This window comes from Eptesicus fuscus, chromosome 3, assembly GCF_027574615.1.
Source record: "Eptesicus fuscus isolate TK198812 chromosome 3, DD_ASM_mEF_20220401, whole genome shotgun sequence".
NCBI classification, from domain to species: Eukaryota; Metazoa; Chordata; class Mammalia; order Chiroptera; family Vespertilionidae; genus Eptesicus; species Eptesicus fuscus.
Genome location: NC_072475.1, coordinates 99,616,962 through 99,642,658, shown reverse-complemented (window position 1 = coordinate 99,642,658; position 25,697 = coordinate 99,616,962). Strand labels below are relative to the sequence as shown.

The window sequence follows — 25,697 nt, the reverse complement described above, 5'->3', positions numbered from 1 at the left end:
TGAACCAACTGGACCCCAGCGTCCAGCTCTACATTTTACCAACCATGTGATTTGAAACAAGTCATTTAATTGGACTTCACTTTAATAATTTCGAAAAGAGACTTCTATCTGCTTCACAAGGTTGAGATTAAAGGTATTCATTTATTCCAGTGGTGGGCAAACCGCGGCTCACGAGCCACATGCGGCTCTTTGACCCCTTGAGTGTGGCTCTTCCACAAAATACCACGTGCGTGCGATTGAAACTTCATGGCCCATGAGCAGAAGTCGGTTTTCGGCTCTCAAAAGAAATTTCAATCGTTGTACTGTTGATATTTGGCTCTGTTGACTAATGAGTTTGCCGACCACTGATTTATTCAGAGGGATTATTGAGCACACCTGAGGGCCTAAACTCAGTGCTGAGAGGAGTCTCTTCTGCCTTCAGGTGCTTAAGACTTTGGTGGGTGGGACTGATGCACAAATAAGTAGCTCGAACACAAGGTGGTCATTCCTCCTCTAAATTGGTTTAAAGTGAAAACACCCATCAGCCTGATTCAGGGGTCATGCAGGAAGAAAACCTGTGGGGCAGGGACTGTGCTCAGGGTTGGGGACAGGGGGGTTGGTACTAGGCCTTTGTGTGACATCTCTTCTTCCTAAGGGCCAGCAGGTCACATAGGTTACACAGGTTGAGTCAAACTCTGACACTAAGCTGGGAACAAAATTATCATATTCTTTTTGGACCAAAATACAGTCAGCTTTATTTTTTTAAATATATTTTTATTGATTTCAGAGAGGAAGGGAGAGGAAGAGAAAGAAACATCAATGATAAGAGGGAATCATTGATTGGCTGCCTCCTGCATGCCCCCTTCTGGGGACCAAGCCCGCAACCTGAGCATGTGCCCTTGACCAGAATCGAACCCAGGACCCTTGAGTCTGCAGGCTGACGCTCTATAACTGAGCCGAACTGGCTAGGGCTACAGTCAGCTTTAAATAGTTACTAGTATTTGTGACAAATATGCCTATTCTCCTTTGGAAGATTTATTTATACTAAATAATGCTGAATCTGTATTCTTTTTCTCTGTGGATCATCCTATAAATACCAATTGAAGGGTATTATAATCTAGATTGTTGTTGTTGTGTTGGCAAGTTACATATATGTAGCCCATTGCCTCCGCTGAAATGTAAGAAAGGAGTGTGAGCTTCAAAATTAGTCAAAGGAAAACAGGAAGAGGAAATGAGTTACCATAGCATGCCGTTTAATTCTAATTACAATTTTGTGGAATGCTAACAAGTTTATTTTGCCCCCATTTAAATTATAGGCACATTCAAAGCAATAATCAACCTCCACAGCCCCCGGTTCCACCATTAGGTTACATGTCCGGAGCCTTGATTTCTGATTTGGAAACAGATGTTCCAGATGATGATGCTGATGACGAGGAGGAGGCTTTAGAAATCCCCAGGCCCCTGAGAGTGCTAGAGCAGACGCCCGGATCCAGTATGGACAATCTGGATAGCTCTGTGACAGGTAACAGAACAAATTTATTAGGAATAACTGACCTACTTATAACATTAAAATGCATCAAAAATCAAATTCTTTTTTATGTAAGATTTATTCCACTCCATTTATCTCAGTAACATTTTAAATAGGCCAATTTTAAACACAGAACTCAAAAAGGATTTGGAAATACTTTTGCTTTGCTGCAAAAATGATAAGAAAATTTCATGAATTTTAAAAAGCTTTAAATACATGAAAGAAAACTCAATTATATCCAAGGTTTTCATGAAAATTTCACTCTACTGGAGAACCAAGTCTATTATATAAAAACCTTGTCTTTTAGAAATGATATATTTTATGTAACAGGAACGACATACAAAGTGAATGCAATCTTAATATGATTTTTGATATTTTACTCTGTAAAATCATCATTGATGAAAAAAAGCAAGTGTTCAGAATAAGTATTTCTAAGGTTGCAGGGCTATTATTTTTAAAGTGAAGAAACTGTATAGAGAGATAACCACACATTTATGCGTTTCATATTGTTGGATCCAATAACTGCTTCTCTCCTAAGAAATGTATTGCTCTTTACTCCTCTGGCTTCCTCTTGCCTTGTTCACTGAGTGGGAGGCTGCAGGTGGTACTCTAATAGGATGGTCTCAGTACTGAAGTCTATTTCCCAGGATTAAAATTTATCAAATTTTGTCAGAAAAATTTAAATTCTAATATATACACAATGAATATGGAGAAAAGTAAAAATGTCTTTCTATTCAAGTAGGTACCATTTCTTACACACACACACACACACACACACACACACACACACATCTCTTGCATGACCATAAAGATGTAACTGCTAAAAATGTAAGTTTGCCTTTGCATGTCATTGGGTCTTCTTAGGCAACCTCATAGGCATGTGCATGCACATGGTGATGACCCTGAGGTAAATGTATGTAAGAACCAAATATTATAGAAATCAGCATGCTAATGAATATTATTCTAACATGTTTATGTTTCCTTCAAACACATGGCTAGTTTAATGGTGCTAAGTTATGTGGGCAATATGTTTTTAGGAGAGGATATTGATCTTACCAAAAGTTACTGTGAGTTCTAAATGTGTGTGTGGTGTGAGCAAATTAGTCATTACTTTCACCTGAATTCTCTGTTAGAGATTTTCATTTTCATGAAATTAATTACTATTTTTTACTAAATAGAAATAACAGTGATATTCCATTCCCTGAAATTCTAGAGTCAACCAAAATGATAATGCAATTATACCATAGAGGTGGGCTTCTAAGCCTGTACATAAAATTATTCAGGATTGTGGGTATATTATATTCCAACAGTTGCTACGTTAAAGAATACCAGCAGTTAACAAGGTATAGAGCCCATATTTATAAAGAAAATAAGTATATTAATTTCAAATATTTTCATAGCAACTAAGACATTTCTGAGGAATTTCTTAAATTTTGACATAAAGTTTCATAAATGGAAAAAGCAAAGAAAAATGGAAAATATCAGTAGTTCCATATTTCATGAACTCAGTGTCTTAGTCTGGTCAGGCTGCTATAACAAAATACCATAGACTGGTTGGCTTAAACAGCAAACATTAATTTCTCACCATTCTGGAGGCTGGAAAGTCCAAGATCAAAGTGACAGCAGATTTAGCTCCTAGTGAGAACTCTCTTCATGATTCCCAGACTGCTCTCTTCTCTCTGTACCCTCACATGGCAGTTAGAGAGAGAGCACGCTCTCTGGTCTCTTTGTGAGGTCACTAATCCCATCAGGAGGACCTCACACTCATGACTTCCTCTGAACCTAATTACCTCCAAAGGCCTCTCCTCAAAGTGCCATCACATTAAGTGTTAGGGCCTGAACGTATACATTTTCGGGGGATACCAACATTCAGTCTGTAAAACTCAGTAATGGAAAAATGTATTTGCAAAATTGTTATATTATTTATAAATTCTCACAACAAACACTTATTGAATGCCTAATTCTTCCAACCACTCAGCTAAGAATTGAGATTTAATAATATGATAATAATAATAATAATAACTTGCACATATATAACCCTTAGTAAGTGAAAGGCACTTTTCTAAGCAGTGGCCTGTGTTTTTGTGTGGGCCTTAGTGAGCTAACAATATTTCTTACATTTTTAAATGGTTATAAGAAAATAAGAAACAATAAAAAACAAAGACTGTATGGCAGAGAAGGCAAAGCCTAAAATATTTAGTGACTTATTTTATCTAAAAAGTTTGCTGACCCTTGTTCTAAATTTTAATATATATTAACTCATTTAATCATCACTTTATTTTTTATTTTCAGAATTGATAAACTACATACATATATATTTATTGAATTTATTGAGGTTACAATAGTTAATAATACAGGTTTCATGTGTACAATTCTATAATACATCATCTGTGTATTGTATTGTGAGTTCACTACCCAAAGTCTAGTCTCCTTCCATCACCATTTATCCTCCTTTTACCCTCTTTGACTTGTCCTCAACCTCCCTTCCCTGTTTATTCTCTTTTTATAGAAAAGGAATTGAGTCACAGATGGGTTTAAAGTCCTTTTCAATGTCACATAAGTGGTAGAAGAAGATTCAAAATCAGTCAGTCTTATGCTAAAGACTAGAGGCCCAGTGCACAAAAATTCAAGCACTGTGGCGGGGGGGTCCTTCAGCCCAGCCTGCCCCCTCTCAACAGCTTAGGGCCACTCCCCAGGGGGAGCAGGCCTAAGCCGCAGTCTGGCCTCCCTCTGCGGGAGGCGACCAGGCCAATCAGGGGAAGGCGCTGTCCCCATCACCCCACTGCTACTGCCACTGCTGGCTGCCATGGCTGCTGGCCCTTGGCCCTCGCTTCTTAGTGCTGACCCAGCCCCCCCACCTGGCTGGGGCCAGGCCGACTGGGGGAGGGACTGTCGGAGGTTGAGGCACAGCAGGACCCACCTGGTCCAGTCTCTGTGGTGGCATGGCGCTGGGACCTGGCCCATGCCGCTGCCTCTGTGGCTGCCCCTGTGGAAGGGGCAGCTCTGAGACCGGGACTGTGCAGCCCCCTCTCCCGCTGCCTCTGCAGAAGGGTCCACAGCACTGGATTGGCCTGCACCTCCGCCTCTCCCATGCCACCGCCTCTCCCATGCCACCGCCTCTCCCGCGCTGCCAGCCCTCGGCCCTTGCAGCCACTGCAGCTTTGTCTGGAAGGATGTCCGGAAGGATGTCCAGAAGGATGTCCAGAAGACGTCCAGTTTAACTAGCATATTACCTTTTTGTTAGTATACATAAGTTATCATAATCCCTGCTATGGAAATGCCCAACTTTTTCTAATGTCTGGATGTAGTATATTTAAGGGGAAAATGATTTTCCAGTCTATTACTTAACCTCTCTCTCTCTCTCTCTTCTCTCTCTCTCTCTCTGCCCCCTCTCTACATTTGAATAAATAGAATATGTAATTTCATCCCTGAAAACATTATTTCTTACCCTTATACACTAAACCAAGATCAAAAATAGTAATTTTTAGGGAAAAAAAAAAACTTTTTCTCATATTTATTTCTATATTCAAGAATAGTTACTCATTCTAATAAAATTCAACTCTATCAGCACTTTTTTAAGGAAATCTCATTTTTATAATTTTAATTTGTACTTGGAGTTTAAACCTGTTTGGTTGTAAAAAGTATAAGATGTGTTGATCACAGCACAGTGCACTCTATTTGGGGCTGGAAAGTGAACATGAAGGATTGTGTTAGTCTTCAGGAATATGCTTGAAATATTTCTTCGTAAACGCCAAACCCACATTTGGGTAACAGGATGGGAAGCCTTCAATACTTCTTTCTGTAACGTTTACGGTGGGAGTCCAGTGTAAGTGTTTCCTGAATTTAATGACTCCACCACAGGCGAAGAGAAACAGAAGGCAATGGGAGAGGAGGCAGGAGGAAAATGTCCTACAAGTGGAGCCAAGATCGGAACTGCCACATTGATCACAGAAAGTAACACTGAGAGCGAGTGCTGGGAAGGGAAATGGAAAAAAAAGTTTCCTTCTCTGCTGGACCCCACAGAAATACCGCAGCTGAAAGGAAATTGTGACTCTATATTTTCTGTACTTTATGTCTTTTGAGGTTTTACTTGAACTCCCAAACCAGATCATTTTGAAATCAATAAAACCTGGCAGCCTCAACATCTTATTGGACCACACAGCTTTTAGAAAATTGGCCACTTAAACGTGTGACCTGACTCCTTGCTTTTGTTGCAAAAAATGTAAGGAAAATATTTCAATATTAGGGAAATTTCAGAAATGTTGCTAAAAATAATTGTTGTTTTCTTAGACTACCTCCACAGCTTTGCTGTATTATAAAGGAAATTAAATATAATCTCCAAAATGTGACAGATAAAAGGGGAACATCATCTGTTCAATTTTTATCTGAGCAGAACAAGTTAACAGCTATGAAATATCCAAAGGAAGATATTTTATAACTAGTGGCCCGGTGCATGAAATGCGTGCACGGGGAGGGGGTGGTCCCTCAGCCTGGCCTGCATCCTCTCCAATCTGGGACCCCTGTGGGATCGGGCCTAAACCTGCAGTTGGACAAACCCTTCACAATGTGGGACTACTGGCTCCTAACTGCTCACCTGCCTGCCTGCTTGATCTCCCCTAACCACTCTGCCTGCTGGCCTACTTGCCCCCAACTACACCCCCCTGCCAGCCTGATCACCCCCAACTGCCCTCCCCTCCTGGTCTGATCACCCATAACCGCTTCTGCCTCAGCCCCGCCACCATGGCTTTGTCCAGAAGGACATCTGGAAGGTCTCATGGTCTAATTAGCATATTACCCTTTTATTAATATAGATAGGATATAACATACTGCCATAACTATAACATATCTACCAGTATTACTCTATGAGAATGCATACTTCATCCAATAGGAAGGCATCTAATACATTACATTGTATATGTTATAAGTAGTAGGAAATACTGTATTCGTAGCAATAATATATACCCTGTGACTTCCCTTCCTGATCTGGGAATAGTTCCCCAGTTCTTTGAACGTTTCCTGGCCCCTAATGTATTTTTTTTGTCATTCAGTGTAACTTTATTTACTGTTTATTGCACATGATTTGAGGTCTGTAATTTCTAACCACCAAAGATTCAAAGGATTATTTTTTCCATGAAATTTAACATTAACATTAGTGAATTCGTGTATTCATGTGTTTTTATCTGAATTATTCACATTGTCATAGATCCTGAACTCATAAGCGTGGACCATGCACAGGCTGGCAGCAAGCCAGGAAGCCACTCTGCAAGCAAACAGATACTCTGCATAAGGAGAAAAGTCATAGCATAACATTTAATGTCCAGCCTGAGTCACCTCAGAATGTTATATATATTGACTTCTTAATTCATATAGTATCGGGAACTCAACTGCTTGGTTGGTGGTGGGGTTGACCTGGTTTCAGGAGGATTATTCCTGAAATAATTAAGGAAAGGAGGGCTCAATCTTCTCTTGGTTGCTTGCTCCTCCCCAGCACCTTCATCTTTCTTCTCGTCCTCAGCTTCTTGGGCATCTTCTCCTTCACCTTGACCTCCTTCTTCCTCCTTTGCATCCTCAAATTCTTCCTTGGCACCTTCTTCCTCTTCCTCTCCTTCCTCTTCCTCAGCCTCTTCCTTCTCCTTTTCCTCCTCTTCAGCTTCTCCTTCAGAAGGGGGTTCATCCTTAGCTTCCTCAGCTTTTGCAGCCTTAATGGTCTCCTCCACCTTGATCTGCTCCTCCTGGTCGTGGCTGGTGTATTAAGAAGGGAAGGAGACATCAAGTAGGAGCTAGTCTGTAAACCACCGTAGGCAGATCACCAAAGACCTGGGAACTCTGGTAGTAGCTGCTGATTATGCTTCCCATGCTGGTGAAACTGAGCTGGTCTCCTCACCTTCCAAGAGTTTCCTGTGAGCTGCAATGTCAATATCCAAAACTATCTTCACATTGAAGAGGTCCTGGTATTCTTTTAAATATCCTGCCATTTCACTCTTTGTGGTTCTCAACTCATTTTCTAATTTGTTGATTGTGTCCTGCATAGCACTAACATCAGAGTTCTGCTTATCCTCCAGCTCTTGCAGCTGCTTTCCCAGCACTTTGTTCATGCCCCAGCTTGCTTCAATCTCCAGGGTCTTGGCCTTGAGCAGTTGCTGGCCCGCACCACGTAGGTGCTCTTGGCAGTGCTCTCTGTCAGCATGGTGAAGCGGCTCTTGTACCGTTCTTCGGCATTCTGCATGTTCTTGGCAGCCAGCTTCTCATACTGGGTGCGGATGTCCTTGAGCATAGTGGAGAGGTCGGACTTGGAGAACACGTCCATCTCCACGGAGATCTGAGCATACTGGACATGCACCTTCTTCAGAAAGGCGATTTTGTCCATCAGGCTTTTGATGCACTTTTCCAGCTCAGCGCTGGCAAGAGCCACCTCATCTGCACCTTTGCTCACCGCCATCAGCCAGCCCTCTGCATCCTCATGGTTCAGCACCTCTTCCTGGTAGCTCGCCTGCAGGTTGTTCCCAGCCACTTCAGAGCCCCGGTGCCTCCTAACTGCCCACTTCCCTCTCCTCTCCAGGGACAGGGCGCAGTGGGGCAGGGCACAGGCATCGCATTTTCATTAAAATGTTCAACCCTGGCCTGCTCCACCGGTGTCCTCAGGTGGCCCGGGGACAGACAGTGATCCCGGAGACCCTGGCCACCCCCGCCTACGGAGCCCACAGGCAAAGTCAGGCACTGACCATGCTACCTGCCCAGTCCCGATTGCACCCTGGACCCCGTGGGTGACATCAGGTGCTATCCATGCCGCCTGCCTGGTCCTGATCGCTGCCTGGACCCCGCGGGCAGTGTCAGGCGCTGTCCATGCCGCCTGCCTGGTCCCGATAGCTCCCTGGATCCCACAGACAGTATCAGGCGCTGCCTGCTAGAACTGCCTTGTCCCGATTGCCGCTTGCACCCCGCAGGTGATGTCAGGGGCTATCCATGCCACCTGCCAGGTCCCGATCGTCCCCTGGACCCCACAGACAGCGTCAGGTGGTGTCCATGCCGCCAGCCAGGTCCCGATTGCCGCAGGGACCCCGCGGGCAGTGTGAGGCGGTGTCCATGCCACCCGCCCGGTCCTGATCACCGCCTGGACCCCGTGGGTAGTATCAGCCACTGTCCATGCTGCCTGCCCAGTCCCTATCTCCCCCTGGACCCCGCGGGTGACATCAAGCACTGCTCATGCTGCCTGCCTGGTCCTAATGGCACCCTGGACCCCGCGGGCAGCATCAGGCACTGTCCATGCCACTTGCCAGGTCCCCATCGCCCCCTGGACCCCGCAAGCAGCGTCAGGCAATGCCTGCTGGAACTGCCCAGTCCCAATCGCCACCTGGACTCCGCTGGATGACGTCAGGCACTATTTGCCAGGCCAGCCCAGTCCCGATCGCCACCTGGACCCCGCGGGTGACATCAGGCGCTGTCCATGCCACCTGCCCATCCGGATCGCCCCCTGGACCCCGCGGACAGCTGCCATGCTTAGTCCCAATGGCTTCCCGGTCCCGCAGGTGATGTCAGGCGCTGTCCGCTGGGCCTGCCCGGTCCCGATTACCGCCTGGACCCCGCGGACAGCATCAGGTGCTGCCTGCCGAGTCTGCCCGGTCACTATCGTGGCCTGGACCCTGTGGGTGACATCAGGCGCTGCCCACCAGGCCTGCCGGGTCCATGGCGGCCTGGACCGTTCGGGCTAAGTCAGGCAGCACCGGCTTGCCTCCCTTCTCTGCCCACCCCGCCTGCTTGCCTCCCTTCTCCACCGCCCCACCTGCTTGCTTCTCTGCAGCTTCACTCCCTTCTGCAGTGCTTCGCTTCTTTCTACGCTGTCTTGATATGCAAATTAACCGCCATCTTGGTTGGGTTAATTTGCATACTCACCCTGATTGGCTGGTGGGTGTGGCTTGGGCATAGTGAAGGTGTTGTCAATTTGCATATCAAATTCCATGTGGGTGGAATTGTTTCATGTTCAAATTTTTTTTTGAGTGAAAGAGGGACCTCTAAAGATTAGACATGTTTTCCTACATCTAGGTAGAAATCAATATTTGGATTGATTTGTCCAAAGACACTTATAACTGAAGATTTTATTGAACAGACTAGAGGCCCCGTGTTTGAATTTGTGCATGGGTGGGTTCTGCCCAGCCCACCCCAATGGGGGCCCATCAGGCTGGGCAGCAGGGGGAGGGGCCACGGGAGGTTGGCCAGTAGGCCCCACCCCCGATCAGGGTGTTGGGGGCCGATGGGTGGCCGGGCCGGGGTGAGGGGGCTGATCAGGGTCTAGTCGTTCCGGTCATTCTGGTCGTTCTGCCATTCTGGGTGCTGGGCTTTTATATATATAGACAGTTAGACAGATTGTACTTAATAGGAAGATTTTCTGGATTAAACATTGACTGAAAAAAATGGGGGATAGCCAGTTTTTGTATCACATAAAAATGATAATGCAACAATTAGTATAAAGCACAGACTTTACTCTAGCTTATTAGGTCTAAGGATAAGGATTTATCGGCAAGGAAGGATTTAGCATAAAATGAAATGTAAATGAATTGATGACTGATCATAAATTAATTTTAGTGCTGAGCTGTAATAGAGACACAGCAAGATACCACATTATCACGGTATTTTACTGCTCAGTGACATTTGAGCAACAACTTAATGTCCTGTATACAGTTCTTTAACAGCTGGAATAAATATGGGGGGTTATTTTTTTTATTTTATTTTTTGCCTTTCAGCAATTTTGAACCTAAGATATTTAGAAAGATTGAAAATGTAAACATAGATAAATTTGGCTATGTGCCATAAATTAATTTTTCATTAAAAGTTTAAATATGTATTGATTATGTTTGGGGCTATAACATGTCAAGTTGCTATGGATTGGTTGTAATTTGTAAACATTCTCTACCTGAGCTGTTTTACTTAGAATCATTTTAATTTTTATATTTACATTAACATTTATAAAGAAAACCAATTATGCTTGTTTTCTAATTCATGAATCAATGTTTTTATTTTCTTCCAATAGCTGTCTTTTTTTTTTTTTTTTTTTTTTTTTGCTAGTTCATATAAATCTTCAGGCCATTCTTGATGTTTAAATATAAAAAATGTGACAGAATGGTAACCACAGGGAGATGAAATTGCCCAACATGGCCGAATCCCTGTGGCTCACATCTCTTCAACTCTGAAGTTATCTACTTCATTTCTTTGCTCTTACAGAGAGTAGGAAGGAAAGAATAGCTGGTGTTCTTTCTATTTTCACAAACACTCAAACCCAGGTCTTCCATGCTACTCTCTCTTCCCAGGGAAGGGAACAAAATCACGGAAAACTTCATGAGTAACTGGAATTTCTGAGCACATGACAAGGAGTATTAACATTGAGATAAATTCAGATCAAGAACACAGAGGCAGGAAAGCAGTTGCATAGTTTAGGGTTTAGCAAATTTGTACATGGAAATCCTCATATAGAGGGACTCACTGTTGCAAGGAGATGAACAGGGCTTCTTTGAAAAAGTCAAACTAAACTTTCTGTAAAGAGATCTAAGAGGGTGGCATTTCTTTAGTGACACTGCTGTGGTGTAGGATTTTTCCTAAGTTTTACATGTTCAGAGACTAAGTTTGTCCAAATGCTAAATCTTTGGAATAGAACCACACAGCAAGCCAACTTGAACAACAAAAAACACCAACCAACCAACAAACAAAAACAGACCCAACTATAGTGGAGAAAGAAACATTTTTAAAAAGAAGGGAGGGGGCTTTGTACATTTAGATGAGTGAGTATGAATAGAAAAGTCAGAAGAAAATGTAAATTGCTACCTAATGTAACATTGTTGTCTTAATTTGAATAAGATTCTGATAAATATCAATATTCAAGTTATCAAATCATAGTCAAGATTGATATATATATTAGGGGCCCAGTGCACAAATTTGTGTGCCTTGAAAGGAACTGTGGGCTGCGAGGCTGCAGTGGGCATAGGGGCGGGTCTCAGCCCATCCTCTGCGCCCCCGCCTGGTCCCTCCCACCACAGCTCCTGGTCCCCTGTCTGCCTGCAGCCCCGCTCCCGCCGCTGCTGCTCCCACACGCTGCTGGGCACCGGCCCCGCTCACACCCACTGATGGCGCAGAGCGATTGGGTCCAGCACCAGCAGCAGGTGCAAGCAGGGCCGGTACTGTCAGCGAGTGTGAGCAGCGGCTGCTGCCCCGATCACCCCTCAGGAGTAGGGGGAGGTGGAGAAGCCCTGAGGGGCGATCGGGGCTGGCAGCCACCACTCGCACCCACTGACAGCACCAAGCGATCGGGGCCAGCACTGGGTGCCGGCAGCGGGTGCAAGTGGGGCCAGCACCGGCAGCAGGTGTGAGCGCCAGGTGGGAACTCAGTGCGAGGGAAGAAAGAATTTTCAGTAACCACCAGAGGCTCACCCAGGTGACAGCGACTGGTGCACCACCTTGATCTGGCGTTCCCACTCACCTGCTCCACCATCCTGCTGCAGCTCACACCCACCATGTTCCGTGCGTGCCCACTGGTGGTCAGCACACATTAAGACAACCGGTTGTTCTGCAGTTCAGTCTATTTGCATATTAGCCTTTTATTATATAGGATATTTTTTCTTCTTTTAGGTAATTACATTGTCCAAGTAATTGACAAGAGTTGACTAATATTGTATTTCTTTTTATTTATTTGTTTATTTATTTATTTTTAATAAATCTTTATTGTTCAGATTATTACAATTGTTCTTCTTTCCCCCCCCCCCATAGCTCCCCTCCACCCGGTTCCCACCCCACCCTCTGCCCTTACTTCCCTCCCCCACTGTCCTCATCCATAGGTGTACAATTTTTGTCCAGTCACTTTCTGCACCCCCCACACCCCTTTCCCCTTGAGAATTGTCAGTCCACTCCCTTTCTATGCCCCTGATTCTATTATATTCACCAGTTTATTCTGTTCATCAGATTTTCTATTCACTTGATTTTTAGATTCACTTGTTGATAGATAAGTATTTGTTGTTCATAATTTTTATCTTTACCTTTTTCTTCTTCTTCCTCTTCTTAAAGAATACCTTTCAGCACTTCATATAATACTGGTTTGGTGGTGATGAACTCCTTTAGCTTTTTCTTATCTGTGAAGCTCTTTATCTGACCTTCAATTCTGAATGATAGCTTTGCTGGGTAGAGTAATCTTGGTTGTAGGTTCTTGCTATTTATCACTTTGAATATTTCTTGCCACTTCTTTCTGGCCTGCATAGTTTCTGTTGAGAAATCAGCTGACAATCGTACGGGTGCTCCCTTGTAGGTAACTTAACTATTTTTCTCTTGCTACTTTTAATATTCTCTCTTTGTCTTTTGCTCTTGGCATTTTAATTATGATGTGTCTTGGTGTGGTCCTCTTTGGATTCCTTTTGTTTGAGGTTCTGTGCACTTCCTGGACTTGTAAGTCTATTTCTTTCACCAGGTAGGGGAAGTTTTCTGTCATTATTTCTTCAAATAGGTTTTCAATATCTTGCTCTCTCTCTTCTTCAGGCACCCCCATAATTCAGATGTTGGTACGCTTGAAGTTCTCCCAGAGGCTCCTTACACTATCTTCATATTTTTGGATTCTTTTTTCTTTATGCTTTTCTGGTTGGGTGTTTTTTTGCTTCTTTGTATTTCAAATCTTTGACTTGATTCTTGTGATCCTCTAGTCTGCTGTTGGATCTCAGTATATTACATTTTATTTCAGTCAGTGTATGCTTAATTTCTAGTTGGTCCTTTTTCATATCCTCAAGGGTCTCACTAAATTTATTGACCTTATCTAGAAAATTCTTGAAAAACCTTATAACCGTGATTTTGAACTCTATATCCAGTCATTTGCTTTCCTCCATTTCTTTCTTTTGTGACCTATTTCTTTGTCTCCACATTTTGGCTGCTTCCCTGAGTTGATAGAGTGGCTTTGTGTGCTAGGTGTCCTATAGGGCCCAGTGGTTCAGCCTCCCCAGTTACCTGAGGTGGACACTCTTCGTGCACCCCTTTGTGGGCTGTGTGCACAGTCTTGTTGTAGTTAAGCCTTGATTGTTGTTGGTATCACTGGGAGGAATTGACCTCCAGGCCAATTGGCTGTGAGGATCAGCTGTGTCTACGATGGGAGAACTTCTGTGCTGGAGACACCCTTATGAGACAAGACTTGTTTCAATGGGGCTTTGGTGCTCACTGAGTCTGCCCCCTGAGTGTGTCCCTTATGGATCTGAAGAGTTGTAATCTGGATGGTCCTACTCTGACCCCTGGGTACACTGGCTCTTGGATCTTCAAGGAGGTGCTAATTTAGCCTCTGCCTGAGGCCACCCAGCAGGAGCTACAGAGAAATCTGCAGATTCCTCTTCTTTGTTTGGGTTTTAGAGGTGCCCAGATGAGGCCCAGCTGTGAAGCATTGCAAGCTGCTGTGGGGCCTTGTGCCTTCTTTTGGATGTTCTGGGTCTCACTGACGCAGCTGCAGTTTGTTAGTTAAGTTTAGAATTCAAAGGACCAGGCCATTCATATGCAAAAGCCTCTGTGCTCAGCTTGGCTGGGGCAGAGTCTCAGGGAGTAGCAAACAGCTATGGCTTCCCGTCAGCCCTGCCCTAAGAGGCCCCTGGGTCTCAGTGTCCCATGGTAATCTAGTAATCGCTGCGAGCACCTCTGAGAGAAAGCCGCCCTAGAGTTTTGCCCGCTGCCAGACAGTCCAGTTTCTCCCTGTATGAGTCTGGGTCCCCAGAGTCTCACCCAGAACTGGAGTTCCGAGCAGTCAGGAGCTTTTGTCTCCCTCCTGATCGAGAAAGCCACCCATGTACTCAGTTGCCAGCCCTCTCTGCGCGTGTGCCTCCGTACCTCTGCCTTTACTTCCGCAGCTCTTCTGAGTCTCAGTGTGCTTTTCTCTTTCCTTCTAGTTGTAGAATTTCCACTCAGCCAGCCTTCCTGTGGTTCTGGATGATGTTCGCTTTGTCTTTTAGTTGTAGTTTTGAAATTGTTGTGCAAGGCAGCAGTTCAGGTGTTTATCTATGCCGCCATCTTGGTTTCTCGAATCGAACATTGTATTTCTTATTTAGTGTTTTCTGGAGTTCTTATAAGCACATTCTGTAACTAAAATAAGGTAATTGCTAGGAAATTACACATGGAATAGAATCACAAATAGAATTTATAGTGAATAATGAAAATGTTTAAGATATTTAATTTAATATTCTTGATGTTTATTGAAATGTCTACTGTGCAATGTTCCTGTATAAGAGATATAAAAGTGAATGAGACATTTTCTAGAAGAGGAAACATATATGCAGCAAACTGTAGTTTGTAGAGACCTGATGTGCTACTGTGTGAATACTGTTTGAAAAACACAGGAGGCAGAGAGATTGATTCTCCTTTAGACAGGGTTGAAGGTGAGGCAGAATCAGGGTGATCAAAGAGATGATATTGATTTGGACTTTAAAGTTTCACAGTGGTTAATAGAGTCAGTCACAATTCAGAGGTGTGTGAGTAATGTTATATGGGTGAGGCAACAGGACTACACAGGCTGTAAGAGGAAATGAGGCTAGAAAGGTAGGCTAGGCTTGATATTGAAGAATCTCAAATACCTAGTTTGGTGTTTGAATGTGGCATTGGCAAACTAGGTAAGCTTGAATGTGAAAAGTGTTTCAGAAAATTAATTCAGTGACAATGAGGAACATAGAGGGACTAGAAGAAAATCAGTTGGGAATGAAATTGAGGCTGTTCTAAAGGAGATGCTTGTTTGGAGAGTGAGTTTCAGATAGCTGACACAGATGTGTTCACAGATGTTGAGTAGACATTTAGAAACATGGAAAACAGAACATAGGAGGGACTGGCCTGAGCTTTCACGGGTTTCAAAACTATCCTCGGTTCCAGGGTTTTGAGTTCTTTTGTGATTACTGACTGAATCACTTTGATATGTTTCTTATCTACTGTAACATTATATTGCAAAACCTAGTGCATCATTTCTCCTTTCATTTTGGACTGTTGGTCCTTGACTTGCGATTATTAAATCAGAAATGGTTCTCTCGGAGGAGGCTCAGTTGCTGGTGTTATCTCGGCTTCCTTTCAGTGGCCTGTGTCAAGGGAATTTGTTTTGAAAGTAAAAAGTGTATCTCTGTGCTTTTGGCAAATAGAATCAAAATTCTATCTTTTTCTGCTACACTTAACACCCTTTTAACTTCTCAAATCCTTCTAACCTCTTCGGTTTCTGTTTTCTCTCTCTCAAAAGTGCATGAACCCGTGTGATTGTATCCTGGCCCCTTTACTAAAAAAGTACAAATGCTTCATCATAGCAACACTCCTAACTATACTTTTGTTTCTTAAATATTGGAGAAAAGCAGAAAAAAAAATCTATGGCGCTTGACTTTGATGTCTTGTATATGAATATGTGTTTGGTTCATTTAGAAACCTTAAGTTAGTGTTCCATAAATATTTAATTCTTCCTTTTTAAAAAATTTTGAATAAGCAACATTTGGTACTTTATTGTGTTATAAATTAATGGTATACCAACTGAAATAAATATTGTAATATTAATTGTATAATTTAATAGATTCAGGTTTTGATGTGTTTAGTCTAAGAAAAATATATAAAATTGTAAATGACTTGATAAAAACTAAGAATAAAAGTTATTTCTCAGTATCTTCATATCTTGCAGCTCTTTACACATAAAGCTGATTTTTTCCTCTATTGCCATGTTGCATTTTGCAGAATGCCAGTGATATTCTTCATAATGGTTAACTTTCTAAAATAAAAATTAGCACTGAAGAGAAAACTGAAGTTCTTAATTAAAAAGCAAAAAAGCATAGTGAGTTTTGAAATTAATAGGACTTTCCAAAGATACATATTTCTTATTTTCTAAGTCTATTTGCTCTGGTATTATTTATAAATGTTTTTGTTTATGAATGTTCACTATTTTTTTCTGCATAATTAAGTTTTTACTTTAAAATCTTAAAATAATTCTAACCCTTCTACAGTGTACAAGGTTAGATTTCAGGCAAATTATTATTAGAGGTTGCATTAAATTAAAAATATATTCATACTATTTCTTCAACTGAGTTCTTGATATGTTTACTTTAAATACACTATAATTTAGTTCATCAAAAGTGTTCTTCTCTGAACTGTAGACTTAAAGTATACATAGCAATTCTTTCCTGGAAAATGATCATGTGTAATAATTTTAACAAGGTAAGAATGGAACCATGTGGAACATGTTTTATTCATGTGTTGCAAACAGATACAGGTTTTAAATGAGCCTCATTCTTCTGCAGTGGGAATACTTAAAACATGGGTGATGCTTGCATGTGGCTAAAGAAGTCAGATGATACCAGATTTATGTCAAGGAAGACTGAGGAGTTGAGGAAGCCAGCTTGTTCCATTCGCATAGTGTGTGCAGATGAGCTCTCCAGTATCTACAACTCACTAGACAACATTTGTTTTTAGGTTCAATGGTAAATGGATGGGGCTCTGCATCTGATGAGGATCGTAACTTTTCTAGTCATAGATCTAGCGTAGGTAGCTCCTCAGATGGCTCCATCTTTGCCAGCGGCAGTTTTGCACAAGCTCTGGTGGCAGCAGCAGATAAAGCTGGCTTTAGGCTGGATGGAACCAGCCTTACAAGAACAGGTTGGTAGACTCTGGATCAACACTCTTTGCATGAGAGAATCTTGTTCTTTGGACACTGAGCTATTCTTCTGTCCTTTCTCCTCAGTGAGTCTGATTGAAGGGATTTCTTTAGTATGCATGACCACAGTTTGGATGCTTAATTACCAGAGCTTTTCTGATGCTAGTTTTGCAGATCCAAGAATAGGCTCCTACTCAACACTTTCCAACCTTTATTTCCCTTTCCCTTCACGGTTCTGCTGATTAATTGGGATATGCTTCCTTTTTATATTACAGCAAAGCTGCAACTAAGATTGCCATTAAATTTTCAATAACTCACACTTTGCAAAATTCTCACAGAATCAATAATGTACCCAGTGATTAAAATTATTCAGCTTTTATCTTCATTACTTTCCTTTGCCCCATTTCTTTCTGCAAATGCATTTTCTGGGAAGGCTTTCTCAGCATGGGGTGAATTGGTCTAAGGCTGTCAGTCTAACAATTCAAATGGCTGGTGGTATTATTACTTATTTGGCTGTTAAAATGTTAATCCAATAACATTGTGTGTTTTTTAAGGATGCTAATAAAAGATACATCCACTGCATTTGCAAGTTGAAAAAAATTATGACTATATGTGTGTTGCTTTTTAATATAATCTACTTTTGGCTTATGATAATAATAAGTAATAATATAAAAGACCAATTATATAATCTTACATATAGCTGGTCATCCCCCAAATAAATGTGGGATTCACTTTAATAATAGATCAGTAATTTGTCATCATTTGTTTTACTGAAACAAAATAATTTTGGCATGATGCATGGTATTACATGACTATCTATACTTCTTAAATGCATATATAATAAGGTCCTAATATATAAATCAAACTTAGCTACCTTATAAAAAACTAAAGAAATTCTAAATCCATTTTTCAAATCTTAATAGTACCCAAATAATAAAGTAAAAATGATTTTGACCCTGCACTAAATTCTCAGGTTATACAAATGAGTCTTAGAAATTGTCTTTGAAATATATCAAGATTATTTCCTTTGAGTGTGCATTAGGTATCTTTGAATAAAATAAAAAGATTATCTAAGCATTGCAGAGGTTTATTTTTTATATAGCATCTGGACTAAAATATGTTGTAATGTAATGGTTATTTGAATTTTCTTGCTTTATAAGGCATTAAGTCAGAAACTTTATATTGCCTGGGTGATTTTTGTGGCAGAGCTATGAGCAGAGCAGTGAGAAAGTACAAGGAAACTAATAATTAGAGGGCTAAGTGGATTTCTTGCATGTATGCTAATAGCTAATAAAACATTAAGCAATATTCTCACACTGACATAAGAAAATATAACTACATTTTATGCAATAATTTTGTATGAAATGAAACATGCACAAGAGAATATATATTTGCACATAAGCCAACCCTATCTTGCCACAATATTAAAATTAAAAGATGTTGAAAATGGATTAGCTAACCTTTTCCCAAAGTAAATTTCCCTACATATGTACACTAAGCCACAAGAAAAGGGCATAGCACATTTCATTTTTCAATGAGAATTTGGAGTCTGCTCAGATACAATATTATCAATTAGAAACACCCATTGTACTGTAGATATACAAGGTGGTTTTAACCTGCTCCCTATCCTGTACTATACGCTAATGTTATTGAGCTTCTGCTCAAAGAAGTACAATTCATCATGTATGTGTATGAGCAGTAAGGTTAATTTAATATATGTGTCTGAGCAGATCTTTCATGTAAACTTTTAGATGTAATTACAATAGGACATTTTTCTGTACTCAGAGTTTGTGGGACTTAAGGGTGAAATTTGGTTAAGCAAATAAGACAGCACATAAATTTTTTTCAGAAATAGCTTCTTTCATTTTAAGAAGTAAAAGCTGCATGAATTTGCAAATACCTATGAAAATATTGCTAAGATTATCAGGGTTAAATAAAAACACAATCACATAAGATCATGTGGATTTGTTTTATATTTATTTGTTTTAATTTTTCAACGGGTAGACTGTTGGTTATTAAAAATTGGGCAAGACAAATGCAGCAAGGCATACATTTTTCTATGGTGATGCACCAGTGTCTGGAATCTCCAAATAGCATCTCCAGGCAGGTTTACAAGTTAGAAAGAGCAAAAAATACAAGACAGATAGAATCAGAATCTTAAAACAACATTCTCCATGTCCCCGTCCCATTGTTTTTTGTTTGTTTGTTTGTTTTTAGGCAAAGCCTTTACCTCCTCTCAAAGGCCTCGACCAACCAGCCCATTTTCTACTGACAGTAACACCAGTGCAGCCCTGAGTCAAAGTCAGAGGCCTAGGCCGACTAAAAAACACAAGGGAGGGCGAATGGACCAACAACCATCATTGCCTCATCGAAGGGAAGGAATGCCAGATGGTAGGTTTGATTCCTTCTCTCCTGTCTCCTCACTGAAGAGCTAAGCCATGTGCCATCACTGATTGAGGTTAAAGTAGCTATAGTAGATTAGGCATCCCTCATTATATATCAAGGCAGAAAACCTGGAAATGTGGTCTTGTTTAAATAAAACACCCTCTTTTTTAGCAATCTGGAATTATTTCTATATTACCAAGCCCAAAGAAGTGGATGCCATACTACCTTTCAATGTTGATTTTTCTACCATTTTGGCATTACCCATTAATGCTTTATAGTGAATATTCCCTTATAAGCTTAGGGGAAAAACATCAGTAGCATGTGCACTTGCCATGTCATGTTGTTGGAACATTTCTATATTAAAGTAAGCCATTTTAGATTATTTTACTTCTGAAAAAGACTGTGATTTGCAATTTAGGAGTTTTTTAGTTTTGTGAGTTTTAGGACTAAAAGCATGCTGCAGATTATCCAGTTGATGGGTCAGCAAACTTTTCCTGAAAAGTCCAGCTAACATATATATTTTGGCTTTAGCAGGCCATATAGTCTTCTGTTACAACTACTCACCCTGACATTGATGCCCTGGTACAGCCAAAGAAAAAAGTTACTGAATGGATGTGACTGATTTTCAATAAACTTTACTGACAAAACAGGAAGCAGCTGAATTTGTCCAATGGCCCACAGTTTGCTGATCTATTTCAACCCTCTTATTGTTGTATAGCATCCATCTTTGAGTATTTGCTTAACCACTGCTAGTTTCAAGAAACACAATGGAAAATGTCCTTGTTCTTTGATGAGTAATTCATGAGATCTGCAAAGCAGTAATTATTTACCATATATTCAACTTAATTTTCATATATTTAAAAAAGGAATAAAATATTCATTTTAAGTTTAATTCCAAGGAATATGTATGATTTATTATACTTAGTATAATGTTGAACCCAAAGGTAAATTTCTTCCTTCTTCTCAACACTACTCCCTAAAAGCACATAAACCTTATCATGAGATAATTTTACTAAACAAAAAGGGATAACTCTAGCTAGGCTGTACATCAGACCATCTGGGGAGCTCCTAAAATATATCCCAGAGATTTTGATTTAATTGTTCCGGGATGAAAAGCAGCTATGAGTATTTTTAAAGCTCCACAGGTAAATCCAGTATGCAGTAGGCTTTGAGAAGCTATGACCAAATCCTTAGCATTAATTACAGGACTGAATAAGGCTTAGTTGGGAAAAAAGTACTTGTTCTTTATTAGTTTTGGTAGAGGGAGGGGTATCTGACAGCAATTTTTGTGCTTTCTATTGTTATCATATAATGTTAAGATTTTAAAGCTAAACATAACTTGTTTTAAGAGCTTTCAGGTTTACCTATCTATCCCACTTACTTTGATTTCATTGGAAAATATTTCTATGGAATCTGAGGGTAGGGCTACAATTGAGATTTTATTCTCTATGAATGGATATCCTGTGGTGAGGAAAAATGCTCACTGACTGCCTTTCTACCTCAGATGTTCTGAAGATTAGTTGAGTGCTCAAAGCAGCCTCTAGTGTTGATCTTATTCCCTCTGAATAAGAAGGATTACTCTCACTGACATGCTAGTTATAAATCTTAGAATTTGTGTCATTTTTCTGCTATGAATGTTATGAAAATAGAAAAAAATCCAAGTATATGTTTTTTTCTGTGGCTTTTTCAAATTGTTTGAAGACCATATCCAGAATATGTGGAAGATACAATATAAATCAAGAAAATAGAGATCTCTCTTCTTCTTCCTAGAACACTTTTCTTGCAAGCTTTATTAGAACGTCTGGTTAAAGAAAACTATCTCCTAGTTAAAGCATGCTCAATATATTGCTTAGCTTTTTAAGAAGCAAATAGCTCCCTAACTTTTCAAATTTGTCAGCATTCCAAAAAGGGGTTATTGATTATGTGTTCTTAGTGAATGCCTTTTAGAAGTAGTGATATTGAAAAGGAAATATTGGCTCACATGTCTTCCCAAGTGTTTCACCCAACGACATTTTAGTTATGATACAAGGACATTTATTTTGTATGGCGCTCCACAGATTATCCTGAAGGATATTAGTATTTTACAGCAAATGTATATATAATAACATTTATATGCTATGAATCTATGTATTAGTAATGATTTTATAATATTTGTATATAAAACCCAACTGTCCTTTTTGGAAAGGTTAGTGTTTAGTAGCACTTAGCATATAGATATTTTACACTAAAATGTTTGCATTATTTACAATAGTATTTTAGGAGAATATTCATCAGAGTAATTATTGCTACCTACTATGCCAAACAACTTATATTCTTCAATGGCTTGGCACAGTAAATGTTTGTTTCTCCCAGACACAATGATTTTATAAAGGTCACATGGTTCTCCTCTAAGTAGTAATGTAAGGATAAATGCTCCTTCAATGTTGGGACACCATTATTTTTAAGATGGGACCTTTATGGTTTCTGAGTGAGGAGAAGACAGAACATGGGTTATTCACTTGGGATGTTCCATGGTCAGGCCAGCAAGTGGCACATATAACTTTTCTTATTTCTTTGGCAAGGACTTTGTCACATGGCATCAAACTAACTACTAGAGTGGTGAAGCAATATTTCTTTGTGTTCAGTAAGAGCAATCGGGAATGGTGGGAAATGTCAGTCTCCATTCCAAATGCTATGCAAACACCCACGCACATTAAGGAGTGTTCTTCTCCCTTGATTAAAGTCTCTCGTAAGCTGGCATTACTCAATTCAAATCTTCCATTTCATTTGCATAAGCCCGAGAATACCCTTTAAAGCCAATACCTGGATCACTGCTGAACAAAAAAGGTAGAGAAGGTAGTTCTCTCTTCATCAGCCTTTCTTCCTAGATCATCTCCTTCCAGCCTGTTCACCACTCATTCTAAATACCCCATTCAGATAAGGGGCTCTTTCACAAACTAGCTTTGACAATTGAGAAAATTTCTTTATTTATTAAACTATTCATTCAAATATTTATTAAGCTCATACTAAATGAGAGGCAATGGGAACCAAACAAACAAAATGCCCTGCCCTCCTAAAACTTGTATTCTGATGGGAGAAGATAGATAATTTCAAAATAAATACCCTTAGGTGAAATTAAAAATTTAAAAAAGGATGTAAAATGGTAGTAAGTGTCATTGAGAAAAAATATACAAAGATGGGGGGGGCAACTTTTAAGTAGAGGGCTCAGAAAAGCTGACATTTGAGAAAACACTGGAAGATTTTAAGGGAAAGAGCAATGCTTATATCTGGGAGGGGGGAGTGGGGGAGAGAGTCATTTCAGAATATGAAAACAGTAAGTGGAAGTCTGAAGCTTATTTGATTATAAGCAAGAGGAACAGTGTGACTAAAGCAGAGAGAGCAACAAAATAGAATACAAAGTCAGACAAGTCAACTAGGGCTAGAGTTTGTAGGACCCTTAAGCTTCTATAAGGATCTTGGCTCTTACTTTGAATGGGAAAACCCTGGAGGTGCATGAAGTGTGTGTGTGCATATGTATGTGCATATTAAGGCAAGCGAAGTGACATGATCTTACTTTTGTTTTTATAAAATAGTCACTCTGGCTGTTTTGTTAAATTATTAATTCAAATATTTAAGCTCATACCAAATGATAGGCAATGGGAACCAAACAAACTGGCTGAATGTGCTTCTATGTGGAAATGCAGAAACCACATAGGAGGTTGTAGGAGTTCTAGAGGGAGTAGATGATAGTGATTCACACCAAGGTAGAATCAGTGGAAGCAATGATAAAGGTTGAATTCTGGTTTGCAGATAGAGTCCACAGAATTTGTGAATAAAATTATCATAGGCTGTAAGGCAGGGAGGTCAAAGATTACATCAAAGTTTTGGTAAACTTATAGAATGGAAGAGCTACTAATTGAGATGAGGAACACTGCAGAGGGAGCATGTATTGTAGAGGAAGATCTAGAGCTCAGGTTGGGTATGTGAAATTTGAGAAGCCTTCTAAACATATAAGTCCAACTATTCAGTGTGGATTTGGTTATATGAGTTGGGAGTTCATGGGAAAAGAGATCCAGGCTGTAGATATGTAATTTTTCCATGTCTCCATTTTTTTCTAAGAGAGAGAGAGAGAGAGAGAGAGAGAGAGAGAGAGAGAGAGAGAGAGAGAGAGAGAGAAATACTGGCATATTTATCATTGGACTGCTGTATTTCTATGTGCCAGAAAATAGCAAATCTTTAGTAGGCCAGTAAGAGACTCTTTAGCAAATTGATTCTGTTAAAAAGAATCAAAATAGAAATGAATAATAAATTTAATTTAAGTAAATATATTTGATTACATACTTTTATTTTTTTCCACAGCCATTCTCACTTCTATCTTTCTTCCAATTTTTTTTTATTTCAATGTATATGCAATGCTCTTTCTTTTTAGGATATACAAGCTCCAAGGGTATTAATTATGTAGCTGTATAAATTCAGGTTAAATTAAATAGTGATCAGAATTTTAGCTAACATAAGCAGATTCCATTTGGGCCATTTAAAAAATTAAACTGCTCTGATAGAGAATAAAAATCAATGATAAAATATGTTGTTTTGGAAGAAATTACAATAATTTCTCTCCTACTGGCAGTCTTAAATCCAATAACTCAAATTATATAATGAATTTGAATTTATAATAATACATACTGAAGGAAGTCAGCTTTGAATACAAAGGAAACACCAAACTCTTTGGTGAATTATTTAACAAACAGATATCTCAATATTAGATTAGCTCTTCCTTTTTGGAAGCAAGATTCCAAATGCAACTTGATTCTCCCAGACAGAAACTCTGTCCCCTTCAATAATTAGTAATTCATCATCTAACAAGAGGACATACATGAGAAATAAAAGCTCTGCTCCAACGTGGGAACTTCCTGAGCAGATGCTGAGGAGACCATTGCTATCAGTTCAACAGAGGACAATATCACTTTCCTCATAAAGAAAGTATAACGTTTCTTAAGAAAATCTTTAAAAGGAGCAGCTTAGATTTCTTTAAGGAAGTTAACTATGGTCCAAAAAAAATATATACCTTTCCCTTTTAATTTTACAAACAATACTATTAGAAACAAGAGCACAATTATAAAAATTGTATGGAAATTAATTACCTATATTATGTACATTCTCCTCTATAATGAAATAAATATGCATATTGTATATGATATTTGGTATTTATGAACAAAGAATAAGATTATTGACATTCTAAGGATGAAAAAACAATTTAATGGGATGCCAGAAGAAAATAATCCAAAGAGTATTAAAAATGTTTAGATTTCAATTACTTCAATGAAGTAATTTCAGCACTGGTATGACTAGTATAACAGAACTAGTATAGTACTTAAAGAATATGAAAGAAGGTTCTATGATGTCACAACTGAAGACATTACAAATATAAAAGTAATGACAATCTAAAGAGCTAATAAAAAGACAATAAAAAATTAGCCAAGTCTTTGAACTTTAATTTTTTCATATCTGATATGTAATTTAAAAAACTTTTCTGAAAAATTAACTATGCCACTATATCTCAAATTTTCATGATACAGTGTCTATTCTAGCACCATGAAGCATATTCTATCTGTGCCCTGAACTCTGGTTATTACTTATTAAAATTAATACATTGGAAGTGTGTAACATATTAGTTGTAACTCATTAGTTAACTCATGAAATGAATAGCTAGCATTGGTTGTCAGGCAGAATGTTAATTGCATTTCATAAATGTTAGCTTAAACCTTTGTTGCTAAATGTGCCACATACATGAGTAAAGGCAGTCATATGTTGCATATGATACCGCATAGAGTTCTTAATTTCCCAAGGGCAAAATTTCCTATGGAGATTGGCAGGACAGCATTTATACTTCATAGAGCCTTTTATTAACACAGCTGCTAGAATTTCTAGTCATTTTGTGTCATGATATTTCTACTCTGGGAAGTGGGGGTGAACAATGGATTAAATATGGAGAAATCATAAACTGCCCTTTTGTACCTTAAATGTTAGCCTCAATGTGCAATTGAAAACATTTTCCACATAAACTGAATAAAGTCAGTTGATTTCATTTCAAAGACACTGTAAGCAAAAGATAGCAATGAGATCAATAATATGCATTTGGATGTAAATAATTTGCCTTTTCCCCCAAAAAAAATATTTTTTGCATGGGTGATACTTTTAACAGGGCAGGGTTTTTTGTTT

At 39.7% G+C, this 25,697-nt stretch overlaps 1 protein-coding gene across 1 annotated transcript in view; it reads left to right on the top strand.

Annotated features, from left to right (window-relative positions):
* Positions 1-25,697, top strand: part of ROBO2 (roundabout guidance receptor 2) — a 744,230-nt gene that overhangs the window by 663,989 nt on the left and 54,544 nt on the right. The window contains exons 25-27 of the mRNA XM_054710136.1: positions 1,296-1,501; positions 16,934-17,116; positions 19,332-19,505. Of these exons, the coding sequence (XP_054566111.1) occupies positions 1,296-1,501; positions 16,934-17,116; positions 19,332-19,505 (563 nt within the window). The remainder of the gene's footprint in view (positions 1-1,295; positions 1,502-16,933; positions 17,117-19,331; positions 19,506-25,697) is intronic.